The 25,827-nt window shown below is 43.5% G+C and overlaps 1 protein-coding gene across 7 annotated transcripts in view; it reads right to left on the bottom strand.

Moving 5' to 3' along the window:
- Positions 1-25,827, bottom strand: part of SYNJ1 (synaptojanin 1) — a 683,220-nt gene that overhangs the window by 301,041 nt on the left and 356,352 nt on the right. For all 7 annotated transcript variants that reach the window (XM_085623112.1, XM_085623114.1, XM_085623109.1 and 4 more), the window contains 2 exons: positions 17,685-17,825; positions 1,240-1,432 (listed from right to left, as the gene is read on the bottom strand). In XM_085623112.1, coding sequence (XP_085479238.1) covers positions 1,240-1,432; positions 17,685-17,825 — 334 coding nt within the window. The remainder of the gene's footprint in view (positions 1-1,239; positions 1,433-17,684; positions 17,826-25,827) is intronic.

Raw genomic sequence — 25,827 nt, 5'->3', positions numbered from 1 at the left:
ACAGACAAAAGCACAGAGTTAACAGGCGACCCCCGCTATAAGCTGGCAGTCTAGTTGAGATCAATAGGGATGAATATGCAGACCTGTCCAGAAAGTGCAAGGGCAGGAGCACAACGAACACACACAGCCATGCAGAGGACTTTTCAACCCAACAATGATATTATTAGAACAAATGTGTGTTGCAAGTTTTCATTTTTTGCTGTAATGCAATTTTGCACAGTATGTTAAGTGTAACACTATGTTCCACTCTGAGAAAAAAAATGAAAAAGCTTTGTAAATTCTAGTTTCAGCTTTGGTTCATCTGTAACATATTACAAAATCTATATCCTGTGCAATTTGCATATTCACCATGCTGATGAATCACCACTAACTGCAATGGCATTCTGATGTCTACTGTCCTAGAACTACAACTGCTTGTGTCAGTTTGAACTTGAGACAGACCAGTGTGGAGTGCTGCATTCATGCCAAGAGAAGGGAAGCAAAAACAAACAAACAGCTGTTCTTGATAGGCTCAACTAAATGCTAATTGAATGCAAGTGCAAGTGCACCCTCCCAGCATCATCAGAAATTTGGATTTGCAAAATAGGGGGTTTCTATTATTACAGTGGCAAACGTTCATAAAAATGGTACTAACTTTACTTAGCAGTCTTTGGCTACTGAGTCCCAAATGCTAAGTGCTACTACAACAATAATGTCCATAGGGAAGACAAATAGGTAATAGGTCTGGAAAGTCACAGAGTGGCATGTTTGAATAGAAGGCAATACATACGTATGTTCCTACAACAGGCAAAAAGAGTGTACATCAACCCAAACTGGTGGAACCCAGTGAATAGCAAGGTTTATGCGTCAAGGTGCACTCATTTGGGAGCTCAACTACTGAGCTACGAATCACTGTATATGCCTAAACTTCATAGTGATACCGTTACTTTAAGTTCCAGTGCTTCCGTTTAATGATCACTAACATCAATGGATGTGTATGCTGCTCAAATAAAGTGCCACATAAAAAGGTCCTCTGTCTGAAAGTAAATAAAAATGTAATTGTTTGTCAAGAAAGACACCAAGGAACAGCATTGGAACACAAAGAATTATTTCAAGGGCCTAAATAACTCAAGTGTTAAAATTAATCAGAACTGTGTAATGTATAATCACCACTAGACCACAAGTGACTCTAATGTGTTCTGCATAATCACTGAATACAACAATTGACAGAACACAAAAAGTATTATAATATCTGCTTACCATTGGGAAACTTAGTTTACGAGCTATTTCCAGGTAATCCTCATTTCTTTCTTTTACTTGCGACTGACCAGCTGCAAAGTGACTGCAGACAAAACATAAGCTTGTTGTATGAATCTGTAGCCGGATAGCTACTGCTCCTTTGTTACCTGTAGCACCTCCCATTCCAGTTTTGACAGTATCAACTGCAACATCCCTAAAACACAAGCACAAAATCTTTAAAATGCAACTATTGCTAAATAAATCAGTATCTGTAAGCAATGTGTATTTTCTTTTCAAATATCATTTGACTGCACTTGCAGCTGTGGCCAAGAGCATAATTTGCAGCACTCTCCACAATTATATCTGGTTGGTCTTCCTCCCTCCATCTATTCATGTCTACCTTTATTAATTCCTTTTTTTGTTCTCTTCCTTGTTGCCTCCTTTCACTTCCCATCAAATCCCAAATATGCCAATAGGGAGGCAACGTTCAACGTATTCAGCTGCAGAGAAACTCCAATGTTATACCGATAAGAGACTCCTAAAACAGCGATGATGTATTCAAAGCTTGCACGAAGAAGTTGGCAACTTATCAAGCGTGAGGTGGAGCAGTAATAACAGACCTGACTGTGGAGATGCATGCTTATGGAAAAACATTTGAGGCATCTGGTGGCATTTATATTCAGCATAAAACAAATCTTAAGACTTGTTTAAACTTTATACAAGTTCCAATTGCCGTTATTAACTTGAGCTTTTTGTATTTAGAAAAAAAAAATATCATCCATAAAATGGACTTACACCCACACATAAATGCAGACAGACACACACAAAAAAATGATAATCACAGATTTTACTCTACAGAAGAGTTCACCATTAATTGCATTAATTGTCACAGGCGTTTCCTCAATAAATACAGATATCACAAGCCTAAGTATATATGTTAACTTTGATTTCATACTTAATTCAGAACACAGTTGATATGAAGTCCCCCGTCTTATTTCAATCGAGGTCTATTAAAGGAGGTTACCATTTTATTTAGTGACTGCTGCTGAGGGAGTTTGACTGTGGATAGATTTAGGAGTGTTGGTTTGAAATTTGGGATAGGGTGACCTATTCAAAGAATATGGGTAAGTGGGTCAATGTAAGCAATGTTAAATAAAAGAGTGAAGGTTAATATTGTGGAAGAATGGTGGTGAGTCTGGATTGGGAATTACTTGCAGTCTGGTGTAGGGGTGACTGTTGCAGAGTGATGCATGTTCAAGATGGTGGCGTTGAGTAGTATAAGCAGTTGTGTGTTATACTGAGTGCCTACGGGTGTATGGTGTTGCTAGTGCCTATGGATGGGTGTGGATGATCTGTGATGTGAGAGGTCGAGGTTAGTGATTGCAGGATATTGACCTTTTATGCATAATCTTCTCTTCTTTTATGAAGCATGTTTCTGCTGGTATTATGACTCTGGGTACTGCAACACTGCCCTTCAGCACCACAATAAAAGTGCTTTTGTTTAAATGAACAAGTGATTTACCTTCAGAAATGCACCTTCTGGTGGCTACTATATCTCTCCATCAGAAGTGTAATGTTAAATTGTTTATATCCAATTTGTTATTTAACTTTCCAGGAAGGCGAAGTATGTTAGCACAGAAAATGCACCAGTGACATGGAAGGACAAGGTACTTTCCTTCAGTAATGCTCTTTCTTGTAGAGACTCCATTTAACTGTAGACTCCTCACCTTTTGAATAGTTACCCATGTGTCAGACTGTCTAAGTGTTGACGTTGATACACGCCAGATGTGACATGCACAGAAATATAGAGGTGCCACCCAAGCACACGTACATCAGTTGCTTTTTGACACTTCCGCTCCTGCAGTTGCAGAGCAAAGGAGATTGGTCGCTACCAGTGTGCAGATTCCTAGACTGGGATCTTTTTATGTGAATAGACAAGTACACAGAATAGGGAGGTTTGAAGGTCAGCGAGGAATCCGTGGTTAGATAGAGTCTCTACCAGAAAGAGTATAGCTGAAGTTAAGTAATAGAGAGTTCCAAAGGAAAAGCAACTTGTCTCTCTGATAGACACTTCTAACCACAGATTGCTCACCTTTTGAATAGATACCCAAGCAATGCCTCTTAGGTGGTGGGTCCATGAACTGACTGACGGACCGATCAGGTAAAGTGCCCCTTTTGGGGGACCTGATTCTCCAGACATTAGTGCCTATGGAGTGATGCCCACGTAGCAGCCTGACAAATGTAGAGAAACTGCACTACATCAGCCAACGCAGTGGTAGCGGCCTTGGCTCTGATGGAAAGAGCACGCAAGCCCTCAGGAGGCTGCTATTTAACCAACGCGTAGCAGATATGTTACCCTTTAACAGTGCCTAAAGGGAGGCTTTTCTGAGCTAGAGACAGCACAAACAACACAACTTTGGACAGCTTGTCACTGAGTGAGTCAATCTGTTAGAAGTGTACAGGCCACAAATATATACCAACAGCATACATATACAGAATTGGCTGAGGGACGCCTGGCTGCCAAGATGACAACCGACTTCGAAAGGAAGGTCGAAGGCACTCAACTGTTGGTGCTCAATCTCCAAGCACGGAGGAGTAGGTTGTGCAGATTTGAATGCAGGCCCCTGCCCTCCTACTGCAACAGGAGATCATTCTGAATGGGCAGCCTGATCGGAGTACAGATGCCCATGCCCATGAGTTGGGATACCATACACTCTGTGCCCAATCCAGGGTCACTGAGATGACTTGGGCTTGGTCAGATACAGGAGTGCCGAGTTCCATTATACACGGAATGCATCTCAGAGCGAGTGACTCCTTGGAAACTACAACATGCAAAAGTGCAGATATTAAACTTACTCAGTGGTGGCAAAAAGATCAAGCCAGGCTTCTCCCATTCGCAGAAAAGACACTGCAACGCCTGTGGATGTAACTGCCATGCCAGGTCCACAAGGCATTGATGCCTTAGTTCGTCTTCTCTGGTGTTCAGGGAACCAGCCAGGTGGTGTGTCACCAGCAACATTCCTTGGCCACTCCCAGAGAAACAAAGCCTCCTAGCACTCCACTCCACCCACCTTGTTGTAGTACCACATGGTGGTGGTGCTGTCTGGGAGCACCTGCACCAGCTCCATTTGATGGAGGGGAGGAAGGCTTTCAATCCTAAGCGAATGGCTCTCCGCTCCAGAAGGTTGATCTGGAACAGGGTTGGAGACCAAATGTCTTTGATCTCCACCTCTTCCAGATGGCCTCCCAAAGCCAGAAGCAATGCATCGGTCACCAATGTGAGCTCTGGGTGGGGTAAGGAAAGGTGTCTGCTGCTGTCTCAATCGCAGGCCTGCAGCCACCACTGCACCTCTGAAATCTGGACATGATCAGAAAGATCCCTCTGAGGCGGTGTCCACTGGGATTTCTGATCCCACTGCCGAGCCTGCAAATGACCTCTAGCATGCTTGACAAGCAGGAGGTCCTCAGTCCCAGCACCCACAGAATCATCCCAACTGAGATCCAGTGGAGAAGGTAAAACATTGGGATCATAGCCAGAATTTCCTGGACACTCTTCTCCGGGGGATAGGTGTGATACCACACCATGTCCAGAATGGATCCAATGAAGGGTAGCATTTGTAAAGAAGTCAACTGTGACTTTAGCACATTGATAGCGAACCCCAAAGATGTTAAGCCGTTTGCCGAAGTCTGGAGCTGGATGACGGCTGCATAGGGTGAGCTCGCCGTCAACAACCAGTTGTTGAGGTAGGGAAAGACTGGTACCTCTGACCTCGAAGATGTGCTGCAACAACCACTATCACTTTTATGAACACCTGAGGAGTGCTAGTATGGCCACAGAGGTGCGAAAATGCTCGTGGCCTATTGTGAATCACAGATAACCCAAATTGTGCGCCTTGGCTCCCTGGGGAGCCATCAAACCAAGTCAGAGGAGCCACGCACCAAGCAATCTAATGCATTTAATGTTGAAGGGCCTTTTGGCTTCAGTTAAACTAATTAGACTTAAACGCATGATGCAGATGATTTGTAAGTGACATGCCTAAAGCTGTAAACATAGTGCTTAATTGATGGCATGTCGAGAGAGATGACCTCCATATTTCACTGGTTTCCCCACCTTCCAACACTCCCAACATAAGCGGAAAATGCCTGATTAATTTTGTTAGACTAGTTGGTAGTTTTGTTTTTTTCCGAATGCATTTTCCACCAAGGCAAGTTATCAGGAAAGTACAGTTGTCCTATCTTTAAACACACTAAGCATTATTAAGTATTGACATTTGTACTTAAACCATAGGTACTTCCAGTTCACATTTTTTTCAGCACACACACACATTTTAAGACAGGCCTGCTCTCTCTTTGAGCACAGGTCAGTAAAACACCATATACGGCATTATGCAAACATTTGGAAGCAAGAGAGAGGAACGTTTGATGAAAAAAAACAGAGGAATTTATTTGGCTTGCATTGATTTGGAAGCAATTTTAAGGAGGAGACAGCAAAAATAAAGCTAAATGTGGTTTAAAAAATCGCGAGTCACCCTGCTAAGTCAGGTGTGTTGGCACGTATGACATGGGTAGAAATGGAAGTGCATGCAAATATTCTTCAAGCGCAGAAACATTTTGGCAATGGGGCCTCCATGCAAAGGGGTGCTATCTAGCACTGTAAGTGGGATAAAAAAAAGTTTGAGAGGGTACTCTAAAAAAGTAATGGGCAAAGAAGTGTAACTAGGAATATTTTATTAGATGCGGCACCTTAGTAATATGAAACACCCTACGTATATGATTATAATACCTTCATCAGCTTTATCCCAATTATATTCAGGTAGAAAAATGCAAGTACTTCAGAGGCCGGTCTTGCATCCCTCCACCCTCCAAAAAACAGTAACAGTGGGGGGCCACGGGCAATGGCTAATGGGTCAAAGGAACCGCGGGTTGAAAAAGTTTGGGAACCACTGACCTATGGGGTGCAGGACAGGATTGTGAAAATAACCTGCAGGTCCAGCACCACCATCCAGTCTGCAGGGTCAAGGACAGAGAAGACCCGGGCCAGGGTCAGCATCCTAAAATTGTCTTTTTTCAGAAAGGCATTGAGAGTGCGATGGTCTAATATGGAACAGTGGCCCCTGTCCTTTTTTGGCACCAGGAAGTAGGAGGAATAACAACCATGACGAACGTCTGGTACCGGGGCCCTCTCTATAGCTCCTTTGGCCAAAAAAGCCTGCACTTCCTCTTGCAATAGAAACAGATGGTCCTCTATCACCCTCTTACCAAAGGTCTCTATCCTCTTTGATTTCCTGTGAGTAGTGGGAAATAAGTTTGGATGCACTTTGCTGGCCGAAACCTGCACCACAAGGGTTTCAGGAGTGGGTTACTGAGTGAGGAAAGCTGTGTCGCCCGGAGTCGGGCGATGGCGTCTGGCGATATGATGATGTACCACTGGACCAGAGCAGAGTTTGGCTCAGATACCCAGTAGATCATCTGTAAGAACTTCATTGAATGGGAGCAGAGGCTTAGAACTAAATTGAAGAGCCTGCAACACAGTCATCAGAACAATGGTTTTAACCTCCTGAGTTGGAAGGTGAAGAACAAGGACCTCCATTACACTTGGCATGATCATAGCGAAAGAGGCACTATCTTACGTGGCATGCCCAGGGGGAAAAACTAGATGAGTGTCTGGGGAGGTATGCAGACCACTGGCACCCTTGAGATCCGCATACCAGTTTTCCTCTTGTAAAAGGTCGAGCAATCTTATCCCCAGTGTCATATCCCTTATTATAGGAATCTATGCCTAATAACTCATGAAGAACATGGCCTCTTCTGGAAGGCAGAGGCACTATATTGGAACCAGGAGGATGGGACAGAGGGTGCAACTCATATAGGAGCGTGTGGCCTTGGTCGAGGTAGCACCACCTCAGACAGCACTACAGTTTGACCGTCGTTGTTTAGAGTCAATGGCACTGGCATTGGTATCAGAGCAGGTCCGCAGCCTAAATGGATTCAGAGGGCTTAAGTGTCTCAGAGGGCAGATCTGATGGATGAAGTCTTGTGGCCCACCAACGCCCCAGAGGGAGCGAATAACAAGCCAAAAAAGCTCAGCATGGCTTTGTGGAAGTCATCGATTTGTTGGGGTGTTGCCAACGTGCCCAGAAATTCCAGTTGCCATGGCACCAGGGTAGCAATCGAGTCCAAAGTAGACCAACTTCAGGAGCACGACCTGGAGACACGAGGAAACCCTTGCGCCTGCTCAGGAGACCAAGAACCACAGAACTGTGCTGAGTCTTGCATGTACTTGAGCTTCTTTGATTTTCCACGGGACATAGACCGCCAAGAAGACCAGTTACGGTAACTACCTCGGGAGCAGGATCGGGAACTACCTTCAGACACTGACCTATCCAAGTGTGAGGTCTTGTGGTGCCTTGCTACAAACAGCTTCAATTCCAAGTCTCAAAAGACTTTAGGGTACAAGAAGGTGCAATCACTGCAGGCCTTGGAGTCATGATCTGAACCTAGGCACCACAGGCAAACAACATACGGGTCAGTCAGAGACATTTGTTTGCAACACTCCTCACAGGGTTTGAACCCTATAGATTTGGCATTTTACATTTTCCCTTGCACACCCCAAAAATTAGAAGAGTTAAAGGTCCTCAATCATATGAGGGGTAGGTCCGGATCCACGTCTATCTGCGCACAAAGATGGGAGCTGAGGAATTCAGGGCGCGTGAGGGTGCCTGTATAGGTTACATACAAGAATGACGAAATGCACACTATAATTATCCAGTCTTGTAGAAAGTTGCTATTTAAATTATCCTTTCTTTGCGTGCAGCCCGAGAAATATGGTTTTGCCTTCCAACCACTGAGTAATTTAATCTGTCCAGAATGGAGCAGGTTTTGCACTCCTTAACGGACGCACAGCCCTTGAACAAACGATGACTGTTTAATCCAGTTTTATTTTATGTTTATTTCCACGTTCCTCCAATGTTTAAAGCAATTTAGATGTGAATCTGCAATCACATGTGCAACACTATAATGTCTTTCCATATTTTCAAATGTTGCAGTTTGCCAATACAGGCCTTTCCTTCCTGCAACACGCCGGATACATTTAAAAACATCCTCAATCCAATGCATTTCGGGCACTTACTCTGCCCTTCGTCAGGGATTCACTGCAAATGTTTAAAACAACACCATTACCTCGTGAAACCCAATGTCACAGTTCAATGTACATTTAAATCATATCAATCATTTCCCGTGCCTAGTTAACACCGGTCCCTATTAAACGTTCTCCCTCTACTCACACAGCACTCTATTTAAGTTTTAACAAAAAAGGCTTCTCACCCCTACCAAACCGTTAATCCATCTATGACTCAGTACTAGTTAGTTCCCCTTGTTCTATGTTATAACACAGCCCCTTAATCAGCTTCTTTCTCCATACTTATACAATATTTTGAAAATATCCCGCCATTTTCCTTCCCTCCTTACTCCACTGCATAGCCCTTCTGACTTCACCCTCTCACTCTTTACGCTGTGTCGATGTACTCTCCGCCCCCTAATTCTTCCAATCATTTAACTCCCTCACACGCTCCATTCTGGACAGATTAAATTACTCAGTGGTTGGAAGGCAAAACCATATTTCTCGGGCTGCACGCAAAGAAAGGATAATTTAAATAGCAACTTTCTACAAGACTGGATAATTATGGTGTGCATTTCGTCATTCTTGTATGGAATTGATTCAGATTGCCTGCCAGACATGTTGCACCCATCATGGAACATTAAAGATTTATGATAACCGCATGTGAGACTTAAGGACATCCGGTTTTATTATCAGCAATGTTTAAAGGGACACAGATGCTTGTGTATTATCCTTGGATTAACATTACAGAATAGTACATTGATTCCGTGGTGGCAGAAGAAGTTCAGTAGGAGACTGGCCAGGCTGAAGAACCTCATTTAGAACAATGGTGTTAACCTCCACAGTAATGACAACATCAAAAGATGTGCTCTCCTCAGTGGCGAGGCAGATCCAGTGTCTGGAGAGGTGTCAGAGTCACTGGCATCCTATTATTCCTCACACCAATTGTTTTCATACTGTGAGGCAAATTTGTCCCCATCACCATAGTTCTGGCTTTGATCAGAATTTGAGCCAAAAAGTTGATGCAGTGTACCTACGCATCTGCAGGGCAATGGTAGTGTGCCTAGTGTGGCGGGATTAGAAGGATTGTCAAAGGGGTGTGTTGTGATGGGTTCTGAGTATGGCCTCAGCAAGTTCGGTTCCCAGTTGGAGACCACCTCTATGGATCCTCCTCCAGGGCGGTGGCACTGGCGTCTACATGGAAGGAATCGACCCAGTGTATGGCGCTGGACCGAAGCCAGCACAAAGCCGGTACAGAACTTGAGGTGGGTTTGAGAAGCAAAGATGATACAGAGGATGAACCATCTGGATGAAGTTAGACTAGAGACCCTTGCAAGACAGCCGGAAACATGATGGAAATGCACAGCATGGCCTCCCCAAAGGTTTCAACTTGCTGTGACATCGCTGAAAGTCTCTGAAAGCAAGTGTGCATATAACACCAAATTCAGAATCACCTCCTCAGGAGTTTAGAAGCAAGTCCAGGTATCACGAGGACGCCTTTGCACCTTCTATAGAGATTGAGAACGGCAGGAAGAGGCTGATTCTCGCTTGGACATCTTGTGTTTCTTCTTTAACTTACCAGAGGACACCAACCGTGATGAAAATCTGCTGCAGGAACAACTTTAAAATATGATATTGGACTTTCCTTTCAACCTTGACCTGCCACGGCACAGAATGTTGCGGTGTTTTACATTGTAGAGCTTCACTTCACGATCACGTATGGCCTATGAATTCATCTAGGGACAGTCGTCTGAGGCCCTGGATTTCTGCTCCATCCCCAAGCACCAGAGCCATACCAGGTGGGAATCTATCACAAGCATCTGTTTGCAACAGTGCTTACAAAGTATAAACCCGGTTTTTTAAGAAGGGAACATTGCATTTACAGACTGTAAAATTTAGCGGAAAAAGATGAGGAAAATATATTCATTAACAAAGGTGTCTAGTCTGGATCTGCGCCTGAAGGCACAGAAAGAGGAACTGAAGTCAGGGTACAAGTGGGGTCTATATGTGACTCCACTCATCGCTTTTGGAGTTTAACAATGTTGACATGTAGTCACATGCTGCTGCCAGGAGTACTGCTTTTCAGTTTTCAGGATCCAGTCTGATGCCAGGGGAATATTCATAAGGTGAGGAATCGGAGGTTAGAAGAATCCATCAGAAACCTATTTTTATATAAGAGCCAAATACGTCACCCCTAAAGTTTGCCTTACAAGTTTACAAGGCTGGTTGTTTAGTACATAAATGCGAGACATGATAGATATGGAAGAAAATAATGTTCTCAAGACAGTGGTATAAAACTGTTTGTCACTGTACTGGTAAAACGTCATTTTCTATCAGCAGCCACTGACATGAGTAAAAACCTTTTTTGAATAACTTCACCTGGGAATATGATAAGACTTTCAGTAAATGTTATTTTCCGCTTGTTATTAAAAATCAAAGTTAATAAGTTTATTGGAAAAGAAACTTTTAAAAACTGCACTTTGTACTGCTTGTGGACAAACTGTTTTAGAACTGGTTCGCCTAGTATCCTGTCTCCACAGACTGAATACACATCTATTAGACCTGTAAGCCTAAGGGTGGCCTTCCCCCAAACTTTTTGGATTTCTCCAAAATTTTTGCTGATCTTGGTTTTGTTGGCTTTAGGACTCTGTGCACTTTACCACTGCTAACCAATACGCAAGTGCTCTCTTTCTTATACATGGTGAAATAGGCTTACACCTAATTAGTTCCTGTATTATGCTATGTTTATAAGAAGAAATATTTATGATCTAGTGAATTGCACACTGTTACATACAAGGGAAGTATCCTTATAGTATCATATATTGTGAACACAAGTTATTGAATTATGACCCAGCGTCGGTATTCAGCTTTATCTTTTCAGTTATAATTGCATTGCAGGTTATCCTTTTCAATGGACATTTCTAGAAGATATAATGTACGTGTGTCTTGAAAGAGGTGGTCACTTTTATGGAGTTTGAAACATGGGTTGACAGACATTCTGGATGAGAATGCTGAAAGGAGACCAGCAGAAAGCATATCACGTTTGTTAAATAGAGGGGATTTATACTAATGTAGCTTGATTTTTTAAGGATTTTGTTTTTATTAAGGGAGTGTCTACTGGTATGATCAGAAAAGAATGTACGCGTGAATGGTATGCATTGGTTTTGGGATAGAGAAGGGGGTTTATTGGATAGAAATGAAATCGATAATTAGATTTTGTGCAAAGTTGCACAATGAGTAAGTATTTTCATAAATTGATCAATGGATGAATTTTGTATATGTATGTGTGTGTATATATATTCACTTAAAAAAACATAGGTTTCACACATGTTATAGTTAGCTGGGCATTTTCCTCGTGAAAAACCAATGAAATTCCCCCGTTATAGTTAGTGCAGGCAACTATAACTCACGCGACCGTAATCCGCTGCTGATGACGTCAGATATTACATCACTGTATTTACACATTTATATAACCATGTCTTCTTCCTTTTTTTTTTAGCTATACATATAGTATTTTTTTTTCTTTCAGAAAGACACATATGTCATCAGTGATGTAATATCTGACGTCATCAGCAGCGGATTACGGTCGCGTGAGTTATAGTTGCCTGCACTAACTATAACGGGGGAATTTCATTGGTTTTTCACGAGGACAATGCCCAGCTAACTATAACATGTGTGAAACCTATGGTTTTGTAAGTGAATTTGCAAGGTTTTTTAAATGCTAATTCCTAACTATAACGTGTGTGAAACCTATGGTTTTTTCAGTGAATTTGTACGGTTTTTTAAATGCTAAGTTACTTTACGCCGTTCGTGCCGTGCGCGCACAGTGCGCACGCGGTGCGCTTTGCGCACCGCGCGCCCACTTCACGCAGTGCGTTCCGTGCGCGCACGGTGAGCACGCGGTGCACTTTACGCAGTTAGTGCCGTGCACGCACGGTGCACTTTGCGCACCGTGCACGCACAGTGGGCACGCAGTGCGCTACGCGCACCGCGCGCCCACGTTACGCTTAATGGGCCATGTACGCACGGTGCGCTTCGCGCACCGTCCGCACAAGGAGGACACATGATACGCTTTGTTGTTAAGGGTTTTGGCATAAACTGTTATTTATTTATAAGCCATGCACGCACACTGAGCTTCGCGCAGCGTGCGCACACGGGGGGACTGACATTACAATTATATTTTTAAGCATTTACACCGTGCGCGCACGCTGCCCGAACCTCGCGGAATTGTTTTCATTTCTATAGTGCGCGCACGCTTCGCGCACTCGGCGATTTACCGAAAAAAATTAAAATTTTGTAATTGCCCTTGGGGGACCTCCTGGGACCCCTTGACCCCTGCTAGGGGGTCAGGAACTGTCCAGCGTGCCCCCTTTACATGTTTTTGTCCTTTGTGTTTCACCCCCCTCTCAGTGCGAGAGACAAAATGGCGGCCGACACTTCCTGGTTTCGACCGATTCGAATGTTTACTAAGATGTAACAACCAATCAGAAGTGCGCTCGCGGACGGCCGAGTGCGCGCACCCTGCGCGCACGCTGCGCGCGTATAGATATATATATTGATTTAAATGCTATTTTCTCAGAAAATACTGAACAGATTTACACCAAACCTGCAAAAGGCACCGAACGGACCTTATGGCTACCTCTCTGCCAAATTTCAAGTAATTCTGTTCAGCCGTTCGGGCTGTAGCTGCGACTAAAATCCCTATGGAAAAATCCATGGGGAAAACGTGTTTTGGGACCCCCCCTTTTTCTCGGCCCCCGCTTGACGAATCACCCCGAGACTTTCAGGGTAGGAGCGGAGCAGAGCGCCCCATTAGTTTTGAAAATTTCGCAAAGATTCGTCAATCGGCGCCAAAGTTATTCAAAATAGAATTTTGAGATTTCCTATGGAAACTCGGTCCTAACTATAACTATCTACTGGCGACCGCCAGTAGATTATATATATATATATATATATATATATTCACTGAAAAAACCATAGGTTTCACACATGTTATAGTTAGCTGGACATTTTACTGATAAAAAACCATTGAAATTCCCCCGTTATAGTTAGTGCAGGCAACTATAACTCACGCGACCGCAATCCTCTGCTGATGTTAATACTGTATTTAGACACTTATTTGCCCATGTCTTCTTCCATTAAATTTTAGCTATACATATATTACAAATATTTTTTTTTCATAAAGACACATATGTCATCAGCAGAGGATTGCGGTCGCGTGAGTTATAGTTGCCTGCACTAACTATAACGGGGGAATTTCAATGGTTTTTTATCAGTAAAATGTCCAGCTAACTATAACATGTGTGAAACCTATGGTTTTTTCAGTGAATTTGCAAGGTTTTTTAAATGCTAATTCCCAACTATAACGTGTGTGAAACCTATGGTTTTTTCAGTGAATTTGTACGGTTTTTTAAATGCTAAGTTACTTTACGCCATTCGTGGCGTGCGCGCCCACTTAACGCAGTTCGTTCCGTGCGCGCACGGTGCACTTCGCGCACCGTGCGCGCACAGTGAGCACGCGGTGCGCTTCGCGCACCGCGCGCCCACTTTACGCAGTTAGTGCCGTGCACGCACGGTAGACACGCGGTGCGCTACGCGCACCGTGTGCCCACGTTACGCTGGATGGGCCACGTACGCACGATGCGCTAAGCGCACCGTGCGCACATGGAGGACATATTATGCGCTTCGTTGTGAAAGGTAATCTTTAAAATTTTCATTCAATAAGCAAATGCCATGCACAAAAGATGCCCTTCGGGCACCATTTGTCCACGGGGTGGGGAGAGTATGGATAATTTTTTTTTTTTATAAATTTTTACCGTACGCGTACGGTAAGCGTAATCGGCGAATTTTTAAAAAAAATTAAAATTGACTTTTTGGCCTTGGGGGGTCTTGGGGGACACCTTCATCAAGGCTAGGTGGTAAGGAGGTGTCTAAACAGCCCCTTTACATGTTTTTTCCCTTTGTTTTGCCACCCCCCCTCAGAGTGCGAGAGAGAAAATGGCGGCCGCCGCTTCCTGGTTTCGACCAATTCGAATGTTTACTAAGATCTAACAGCCAATCAGATTCGCGCTCGCGCACGGCACCGTACGCGTACGGTAAGCTTACCGTAAGCGCACGGTAAGCGCACCGTAAGCTGCCACAGATATATATATTGATTTAAATGCTATTTTCTCAGGAACTACTAAACAGATTTACACCAGACCTACAAAAGGCACTTCCTTGACCTGAGGACTACCTCTCTGCCAAATTTCAAGTAACTCTGTTCAGCCGTTCGGGCTGTAGCTGTGTCTAAAGGTCCTATGGAAAAATGCATGGGAAAAACGCGTTTTGGGACCCCCCTTTTTTCTCAGCCCCCGCTTGACGAATCCCCCCGAGACTTTCAGGGTAGGAGCGGAGCGTAGCGCCCCACCTATTTTGAAAATTTCGCGAGAATTCGTCGACCGGCGCCAAAGTTATTCCAAATAGAATGTTGCGGTTTTCCTATGGAAACAGGGTCCTAACTATAACTACCTACTGGCGACCGCCAGTAGGTAATATATATATATATATATATATATATATATATATATATATATTTTTGAAACAATGGCCTTGCAGCTTCGGGAGAGCACTCGACGGCGCTCATTAATCATGCAATCTGCCTTCAAGCTCCACAGAAGTATTTCATGTGCCGACGCGTTTCGAGGTAAACTCCTCTTCTTCTTGGGCAGCAACTCACACTTGAAACTCGCATTGCATTTTAAAAGCATTTCCGGTTTTATTCTTTTATACATCCGCCCTCCAGTAGGCGTATGCAGAGTGCAGCTTGTTATGATGCATGCTGGGACACCAGGTCCTTAATGCGAGGCATGGCGCTGTATATGCCTAAATAATCTGTCTAAACAAACCACGACCTACTAAAGGTAATAATGAATTTTACAAAAGCAAATGAACATTTGACAATTACTATACGAACAATTAACTCTCGCATTAAGGACCTGGTGTCCCAGCATGCATCATAACAAGCTGCACTCTGCATACGCCTACTGGAGGGCGGATGTATGGGTGTGCGTAGTAGGGTGTTTGGATGAGCCTTAACTCTAGTCGTAACTGTTCTCAAAGCAATGAGAATAAATAGGTGAATTTCAAACACTATCTCCGGTAAGACTCCCTCCTAAAGTAAAAAGTGTGCACAGCAGAGTGCACTCAATCACCACCTACTCCTTCCTACTTTTCACAATCCTGCAAGAATCTCGTGAGATCGTAACATTTAAAAAAACCAAAAAGTTTTAACCTAGTCTCCACAGTACTTATCTCTAACACACTTCCTCTCAAAAACAAGGACCACAATATGCATTCCTAGTAATAGAGTGTATTGAGAACTCATCTACTCCTTTTTACTATTCATGATCCTACAAGGTTATACAAATTAGTTAAAAATAATATACATTATCTTCACAGTAGTTATCTCTTTGACACCTCTTCTCTAAATCTAGGGGACAGCATGTTTTTCTGCTGCTGCCCCTTATATAGCTTTACTTCGTTTCCACAACACCTCAAATGTTTCACAGTTAACAGTAATGGGGGCCATTTCATTTTTAACATTCCAAAAGTCAGCCAATAAGAGCGCTCACGAGACTCGCTGGAACGCGAGGCTCACAGGAAAAATTGGCCTCTCGACCCATCACAGGCCTCCATTTTTTATTTCAAATTCTCATGGGACTCTCCTGAGCCCAACTGCCAAATTAAACAATGCTTTTTTACCCTTAATATCTAAAAAGAACTACTGAACGGATTTACACCACATCAGAAAAAAGCACACTCTGCAGACCAAGATCTAGCTTCTTGCCGAATATGGTGTAATTCCGTTCAGATTTTTTGCTATAATCTGTTTTAGAGCGGTCTATGGAAAATGCATGAAGATTTAATGTTTTGGGACCCCCCTTTTTTCTCAGCCAATGCTTAAAGGATCACCCTGAAACTTTCCAGGAAAGAACTGGGGTAGACAAACTTTTTTGGGGGAAAGTTTTGTGACGATTCGTCAAACATGGCCAAAGTTATTAGCAAACAGAAAAACACTCTGGCTCTGGAAAAGTAAACCTAACTAGAACTACCTAATGGTAACCGCCAGTAGGTATTATAGATATATATAATAGATACAGATATTAAAAAGGAAACAAATATTTATGACCATATTTTGTAGCATTTATATTTGGGTTTCACCCTGGGCAGATAATTCAGTGTTAAATCTGTATTTCCTTTCCACTTTTTGTATGAAAAATTACCCAACTCTAGCCATTATTGTTTCTTTTAGCCTATAAATATTTCTTAATATTTCTATACTGGTTTGGGAATGTGTGGCATTGTGTTTTTAACATTAATGCTGTTTGGTACTGCTTGAACTTAACAAAACATTTTCTGAAGAACTGCCTCTTTCAATGCTACTTGGTTTTAGCAGAGATTCTCTCGGACATGTGCTGTGGCCTAACCAGACAGTGTTCAATAAGTCGGCATGGGTACCCCCCAAATTAACCCAATTTCTGACAATGCCATTTACAGTGACTGGGTGATTGGTGGAGGGAGTGGCTGTATTTCAGTGGCTATACTGTTTTGAGACGGTAAAGGTGAAAGCTGAGAATGACGCTGTTAATGTCTCAGTGAACAGCGTCAGTGATCAGGTGAAGATGAGCTGTCAGTGAGAGGTCATGAGTAAGCGGAATAAGTAGTGGTCATTTGTAGATTAAACACTAACAGGGAGTGGTGTGGAGACGGTCTGTGGGACAGTGTGATAAACGTAAGAGGGAGGGAGTAAGAATTAATTCAGCAACAGAGAATGAAATGGTGTTGGTCGAGTAAAGAACTTATGAAATGAAAACTGTGGTGCGCTTAAGCAACTTGAGGTTTTTGGGATAGTGGATAAATCAGCTACCCACCTATGTACTTCTATGTCCAACTATTACAAGTTTATACCTGATTGAGCTTTTGTAAAGGATTGTACAGTGAATGTGCAACAACACATATCTGTTTTTGTTTTTACATTCCATTATTTTCATTTGAACATATACAGACTTTCTTTGTGCCACAGGGTTTACACATCTCAGACAGCATGGCACTGCTTGCATAGATCTCTTGCATCATTTTTATTTCTCAAATCCCATGCAGTTTAAAACAATCTGTTTTTTTGTGGAAACCACTTTTAATGTTATAGAAGCGAACATGTAGGGCTGGAAAAGACAATTTGTTTAAATAAAGTATTGGAGCATTGTGAAATAAGAAGGACAAATGTGAATAATGATGAAGGTGCCCCACACTGAAAACAAGCTTAAACAATGACATGGCAGGTTACTATTTTTACTTTTTACATACTGACCTGATGAAAGGGGCATGCTGAGGTCTGATATACACAAAGAGGCAGACTCCTACCAGCTGCTCTGATGCCAAAAGCACATACTTGTTGTCTCTTGAGATAGTTTTCTGAAGCTCAGCAGCCCAAAGTTTTTGGTTGGTGGTGCTGTGAAGTAGTAATAAAAAATGGGTTGAATGCACATGGTAATTTTGCATTGAATTTCCAGGTTTACATTCAATTATTACTTCAAGAATTTTGTATAATACACTGCTTCTATGATCAAATACACTAGAACACAAGGCTACAGTGATCCATTCGAGTAAATTTAATCTGGAATGGCTTAAGACAAAAACAACCTTTCAGAGGACCACAGGGAAAGTCGGGGTTATTGGTCCAAACTGTGGGATTTAAGGCCTTTTACTCTTGATGTCCCGGAGCCCAACTTATTATGGATTCTGATCAACTTGGTCAAGTACTCGTTCTGGGGAGTGAACACCAGCTCACAATTTAATATGTGCACAGCAGCAATAAATCATTATCCAGCCAAATACTCATGTTTATGAAAACAGAAAAATATTTTGTTTCTACGGCTACCCATACTAAGGAAAAATATTACATTTACAAACAACTGCACAGCCCCCCTGAGGTTAGAGCTCTAGTATTTCGTTAGACGGTTCTCTGGGTCCCACACTCACTCCCTCCTCACTTCTAGTAGTAGTGGTTATTCCCCATTTAATATCGGCAACATCCAGGGTAAGCCCCACTAGTAGTCTGAATTTCAAGGTATTACTAGGACTCTATTTCAAAGTCAATAATCTTCCAGCACAGCAGCGCTAATTAACAGCAGGTTTCCCACTGACGGAAATCAGTCTTACCCGCACTTTGCAAGATACGAGCAGCCGGAGTTCCACAGTGCACCCCTTCTAAGGGCGCTGAAGTGACAGTGGCTGATTCAGGTGAGCTTGCTGCACTCTGCACAGGTGGATGCACTCAGCTGGCGGACAGTCCTCAGAAGAGGTCAAGCCTCCACAGCGACCGGCATTCTCGGTGGCTCCTTTCTGCAAGGTTAGTCTCTGGTTCCTCCCACGATGGGTGGGTGGGGAGGGTAGTAGGTGCAGCCAGAGAGAAAGAGGTTGTGAGGGTGTTGAAATAAAACTCCTGGTAAAAAGTCTTCATCCCAGGCAGCCTCACTCTGACCAGGTCACACAACTTGCTGGTCCCAGTGACCTCCTGTGGCATACAGGGTTCATGTATCCTTAAGGTACATAGGCTCAGGCTTGATTGGCACAGTAAAGTCCTCAACGGCGGCCCCTCCTGGCATATGGGGTAACAGCCCACTACCGCACTCTGGCTAAAGCCCTCACCACACGGTAGTCTTCTCATGGTGGCCCAACCTAACATAAGGGGTCGCCGCCCCCCACTACGCACATGCTCCAGCCGACGCAGTGAGGCACACGGCTCAATTCACGGCAGCCCTCCTCTGGCCTACGAGGGTCACCAACTTCGTTATGCACACAGGCAGTGGCTGTCTACCTCGCGCAGGGTGTCCACTCGACAGGGCTCCCTACTAGACCTCGATCCCCTCTTCCTCACAGGGCATACTGTTTGTGGCAAGCAGGCAGGCGCTGGTGCTCCAGGCTCCATGGGAGGTGGTCTTGGATTCCTTGAGTGATGTCCCCTCACCCAGCAGGGAGATCAGCATGCATTGGCCCCCAGTCCCGGTAACAGGCAGAGGTCTTGCAGAGCTTCTCCTCCTAACACAGCCTGTCTGGCAGATGAAAATGTTTGGGGTCCCAAAATCCCTTTCTTATAATCCGTTTCCAGACACCAAAAGTGATTTAGGATGTGAATCTTTGAAGTTTATGTTGGGTCCTGCTAATTTTGAAGTGCCAACTTCTCTGCCTTATGTTTCCCCTTGAAAGCAGTGAATCACCACAGAAGATATTCTAAACTGGCAGCCTGAACACAGGCTATGGGAATAAACAGGGGTTCACAACTTTATGTCAGACACAGTGATATGTATTTCAAAATGTTAGCCCAGGCTAAAGCAATACTCTTTAGGATTCTCTTAGCAGCCCCTTCTCCTTCCTAAGATGTGCCCATGACCCTTCTTTGTGACCTCTCACTGAATCCAAGAGCACCCTGTGAAGCGTACCGGAGAAGCCTGGCACTCCCCTTTACAGAGTGTATCCCTCCCAGCTTATAGGAATGCAGCAATACACAAATCTGTCTGGGGGATTTCTCTACCTCCTCTCCACGTTTTACCATGCAGGCCTGGGTCTCCCGAAATGGAACCCAGGGCCTTCCATGTATTGCACCATCCACAGGCACACATACACCCAGTGCATTTATACAACCTACACACACTGCATAGCAATGTACCCTTCATGTTCTGTACCAGGCACACATACATCCAGCACATACATTTAACCTGCACGCACTGCACAGCACTACATCCTCCATGTATTGTACCACTCAAATGCACACATGCACACATACACCCAGGACATGCACTAACTGTGCTGGCACTGCACAGTACTGCATTATCCCAGTATTATACGTTTTCCAGGGACACATCCACCCAGCCAAGATACACCACACTCCTGCGTTGTGCAGCACTACACATCAAACCGATATAGGCCAAGGGTAGGTTAAGCACAAGCAGAAACACTGGCCTCACTCCAGTGACACAGGTTAAAAGGACCTGTTCATTCCTACTGATCACTACATGGTATGCTGCCACCACTGTCCTCATGCTGCTTAACTCCTAGTGAAGGCAGAACCTTCTCACCACTATGAGCGTATTGCTTTGGTCGCCCCTTCTGGTCTAACAAGATTCGCAATCCATGAGACAGGCCTATGACATGGCACACACACATTATCCATTTTTGCCTAAAATATAAAAATCAGCTTTAGAGATCTAGACATCAGTACATTTGTCGCACTCAGGGCAGGGGTGCACATCTATCACCATGCAGAAGACTTTCCCGTCCCAACAGCTTACCTCAAAGCTTTCACTTCCTTGTATCCTCAGTTAACTTAGGAATAATTTTTCTGACGATGACGTTTGCCTACTACAGGAAAATTACAAATGTGTTGATCACCATTTCCTGCCCAATATGCTGCTTGAGAACATCACTTTAGAGAGCTGAAATGCAAATACTGGGTCAACTCATAACTCATCTCTGGTATCTTCCACTGCAGAACTCATTCTTCATCTCAACTGCTATTCTGCAGATGATTCATATAGGCAGAAGCAGACTGATGAAGTGAGCAAAGCCTATAACAATGGATTAGCTGACCACCTCCCTCCAAAACTAAGGGCTTGATTCACAAACAGCACTTTTGAGTAAATGTATACTTTAGAGTATTTTACTACTTTTCAGTAATCACAAACGGCACGTTTGCAGTAACTGGCACTTTTGCAGTAATTTAGCAACGTAAGTATAGGGAGTGTGGAGTCTTAAAACAACATGAAGTGTGTGAATGCCAAAAATTAGTAAACTTACTATAAAGTGTAAGTTTACCTTAGAAAATCCGGCCCTTACACTTTTGTAGTAAGTCCAGTACTACACATGGCCAACCACTGGTACTGCAACACCCCCCATAGAAAATAATGGAGGTATGGACTTAAAAATAAACCTTAGAGGAGATAATGTTACATTTTGAAATATGTACAATTTTTATATATTTGGTGTTACTTTTGCAACATAACATAATATAACGTGTATTTGTAAAGCACAAGTTTAATCTTTGGAGTATCTTGGTACTTATAACAGATGTTTAGTGTTGCCCAATTCAATGGTACTCACTTTATTGATTGACAGACAATGACTTGAAACAGTGGATGCATTACTCCACTAAGCATGTTTGCACTCATGTAGGTGGACTCCTTCTTGAGAGACCATTCCAAATTTGTTTTCCTACCATTTCCCTCTAATCTCCATCTGTACAGTGTTCCTCAGAGCACCCCAAAGACACCAATGAAAGTGATCTTGAATGTTTGGCCTTAAGTTGGGCTTATCAACTCATATCGCTTCCAGATTCATTCCTTTACAGAGAATTTGCAGACCCTGCTATGACAGGACTAAGATCCAACTGTTAGTCCTTAGAAAGCATAAGCGTAAGGAATATCTAGTTTGTGATCAATGAGTGGATAGCCAAACACTGGCTTAAACTAAAAACAGACAAAATAGAAGTAGTGATTATCAATTGCATCAACAAATAGATAGCCCCCCTTCTGGCCAGAAGTAACTCTGTTAAAAACACAGAGTTTATAACAGACTCCAACCTTTACCCTGTGCTCCGGGTGAATGTGCAAGGAGAGCCTATTTTATTTATCACCTGAAACAAAGGACAATCTCTCATTTCTGATTTCTGTGATCACAGAAACGATTTGTTCCAGGTTGGGTTATGGGAAAGCAGTAGAATTGGAAATCATCACCTACCTCCTACATAGACTACAAGCCATTCAAAATGAAGCAACACACCTAACTGGGACTTAGAGTACATATCGCAAACTTTAAATGTTTTAATGCCTCTCTCTAAACACTAGTTCAAATGTAAGGCCTTCTTTTGTTCCACAGCCCAAAGTAAACATTAATGGAAAATGAATACCAAGATTACCATCCAAAATGCACCTTATACTCCACTGTTCAGCATATATTTCTAAACCCACATTTATAAATGAAATGCATTGGCGGTCTGGTGCTTTCAGTGTTGGCTCTAACACTTCAAATCACACTTCTGCGTGACATCAAATGGAAAAAAAATCATTTAGGTCCGGATTTCCGAGTTGGTAAGAGGAGTAGGTGCTATTTACTACACCTGATAAAGGCAGCCTCACGGGAGTTCGGAATTTATCAGGTGCGATAAACAGCATATATCCGGAGTATCTGGGGAACAGTGTGGGAATGTTGGTGCTTACCGCACCAAAATCGGTATGTCACAATAAATGGCATATGGCTTTTCCCTGTTAACTTTCGGCAGGTTTGACCTGGAAAAGTTCATGAAGAGTGAGATATTTTAAGCATTAATTACAGAGTGCTGTAAATACTAACCAGCTTTGAATTCTGTTCAGGGAATGGAAAAGTCCAACCAACTCGGAATCAGAGTAGAAGTCTTGAGGGAGGGCATAAACAGACTTTTTTTCCTATGTAATTTATTTGTAGAGTAAGCCCCTCATAATAATGGCCTCATCATCCTCATTTAGTAATGCAGCATGAGACCTAGAGATGTATCTTTTGCAGAACACAACAAAACAAAAAAAGCCCTCCCTCTAGACATCCAACACCTAAAACACTGCCTGCACCCCATCCAGAACTTGATGTCCAGCACCTACCTGAAGACCAAACATACAGTAACACAATTCCTACTAATCAACAACTAGCATAAATTTAGCTCAGTGACCTGAACCTGGACACATTTGAACCCCAACTTTCTCCCTATGCCAAATACCTTGAATTCCTCCTGTACATAGACCTCACTCTCAAGGAACACATCACCAAATGGAGCATCTCTCTCTATTTACAAAAAACAATCATCCCGGAAGGTGAACTCAGAAATTCTATAATCTCAATCTGAATAATGGCAACGCCCTGTTCAAAGGCTACCAGATTCCACACTGGGCTTCCTAAAGCGCACCCTACACTCTTGCAGTAGTCCTCTTCAAGGTACTGAAAAGTATAACATCTCCCCCACTCGGATGGAACTTCAATGGACTCCTTGTCAGCCGCACCTTCATTTACAAAGTCATCATGACTGGCACCCCGCCCAATTTGGCTGACAAGCTCATTGCCTCTAGTAGCTCTAAGCACACCCGCAGTCAGGGCACCATCTGACTGGAGGCTAAGAAGTGCAAATAAGAGCAAATCAACAGGCCTTCACCACGGAACTGAAACACTATATCTGTGTCCATCAGAGCTGCCCCAACCCTGCTCCAAATGAGTAAACCTGCTGTAAATTACTAAACGGCTAAAATCCATTACTTTAAAGAAGATGCCTCTTTTTGCATGATCAAGCCCATTGTTTTTTGGGCTGATGCTGCTGGATTTTTGACTCTGGGCACTGGACTCGGCTAACCAGGCCCCTGTGCATGTGCTCGGACCCTTAGAACAGGTACTAATTGGCTATACCCCTAATTGGCATACTTAACTTACCTTATAAAGTGTACCCAGGGCCGTTACTTGTCACTAGCGGATGGCAGCATAGATTGTGCCACCACTTGAGTGACAGTGCACAGCATGACTGCAGGCCTGCCACTAGTAACTTGGTTGCGCAGGTTTAAACTGCAAAGTCGACCTGCCAAAATAACCACATTTGACAGGCCTAAACCCTCCTTTTAAATATTAATAAGTCACCCCTAAGTAGGCCTTAATGCCCAATAACGGAGGGTGCATGGCATTTAAATGTAGTGAAGGTAAAAGTTTAATGCAGAACATATCTTTACAGTGACAAGGCCCCAAAACCTATTTTTACTGTAGCAGGGCAGCTGTTCCATAGGAAAGCATTGGGAGTTAATATTCCTATTTTAAAATATTATCCCCGCCTAGGAACCAGCTAAAAAGTTATTTCTTTGAATATTTAAACATGTTTATCAGGAGTCCAATTCATTGGCATAGTCTGATTTGTGCAAAATATTTTACAAAAGGTAAACAAAAGGTACTTTAAAAAGGCACCTTTAACCTGCTCTACAGCCCTAGAAGCCCATTTACATGAGATCCAACTGTTACCCAGGAGCTCCTTGGTGAGGTTTCTCCCAGAGCTGAGACAAAGGCCTTGGTTGTGGGGAGGTATTCTGTTTCTCTGAGGGGATGACCCTCTCAGCATTGCCCAAGAACGTAATTACCTTCAAAGAGGCCTACTTAGTTACAGCCAGATGTAGCGAACACCTGGGCCTGCCCTCTCTTTTGTTCCTTTGGCCCGTCATCCACCCTAGATCCGATTTTGAGTAACCACAGAGAAGGGGTTGCTCATTTCCCTGGTCACACCTCTAGGTTGGGCACAAGAGGACTGCACACTGGACACACAATTCGACTGTGATGGATTTAAGTAGAGAGGGTTACGGGCACACAGTCTGTCGGCGGTAGGCTTACACCTGGGAACTTTCTACCCTTTTGGCTAGGAAGGGGCCAGGAGTCACCCCCACTCCACAGACCAGGACCAGGCATAAATGTCACACTCCTGGGCACCCTCTTCAGAACACTGTTAGACCTGTGTAAGACAGAAGAAGGACGGCACCTGCTGCTGAACCTGTGAGGAGAAATACAAGGGCTGGACATGCTCCCACTTGTACCTAGGACTATGAATGGACTCCAAGGGTCACTTGGCTGACCTTTTGTTAAGCTACAGGGACACAAAAGCTCCAAGACGCCCTCTATCCTGGAACAGCCAAGCTGATCAGTCTCAATTAGACCTGCCCTAGACCCCCAAAGCGACATTATTACTAGTGGTGGACAACCAACAAAACCCATCATAATACTTCTCTGATTATAGTGGGGAAAATAGCCACATTTCGAGTAGTTGCCTACATTTAGGTTGCAAAGGTTCCATGTGATGGCGAAGGGGTAGAGTGTTCCCTGGATTCACAGCCACAAATAGAAAAACTGTCACTCATTCTTACAGTTGTAAATAAATCTAGCAGCCAGGAAGAGCATCTTACTTTGGCAGAGTACATTATACACTACCTTCGGTGCCTAAAACTGCACCTTTTTCCACACATGAAGCGAGTTTTACAACTGGAGAGTATTGGACACATGATCCCAGTTATTCACCACTAGCAAGCAGCCACAAAGTGGTATTCTGAATCTACTGCAGACGTTCACTGCTTTTCTGGGATTTGTGAATAAATGCAGTTTCCCAACTGAATAATGGCATCTACCACTTTAATATGGAATTTTTTTTTTTTTGATAAGCAAATTTTTATTTTTGCAAAAGAACACACATAAATGTACATACAACCGTCCAAATGAACTGGCATCAAAATGACATCTCCTCTCAATAGCAAGACCTCCCATCCCCTCCCCGACCCCCTCACTCCCTCCACCCGCCTCAACACCCCTAGATTATACCCCCTAGCCACTTCCCCCATATTCTGCTAAACTTTTTGGGGCAACCCCGCGCCGAATACATCATGCGCTCCTGCGTCGCGCACCAGTCCACCCCCTGT

This window comes from Triturus cristatus, chromosome 8 (genome assembly GCF_964204655.1).
Source record: "Triturus cristatus chromosome 8, aTriCri1.1, whole genome shotgun sequence".
Taxonomy (NCBI): domain Eukaryota; kingdom Metazoa; phylum Chordata; class Amphibia; order Caudata; family Salamandridae; genus Triturus; species Triturus cristatus.
Note: the sequence above shows the minus strand (reverse complement) of the source record. Positions and strands in the feature narration are given on the sequence as shown.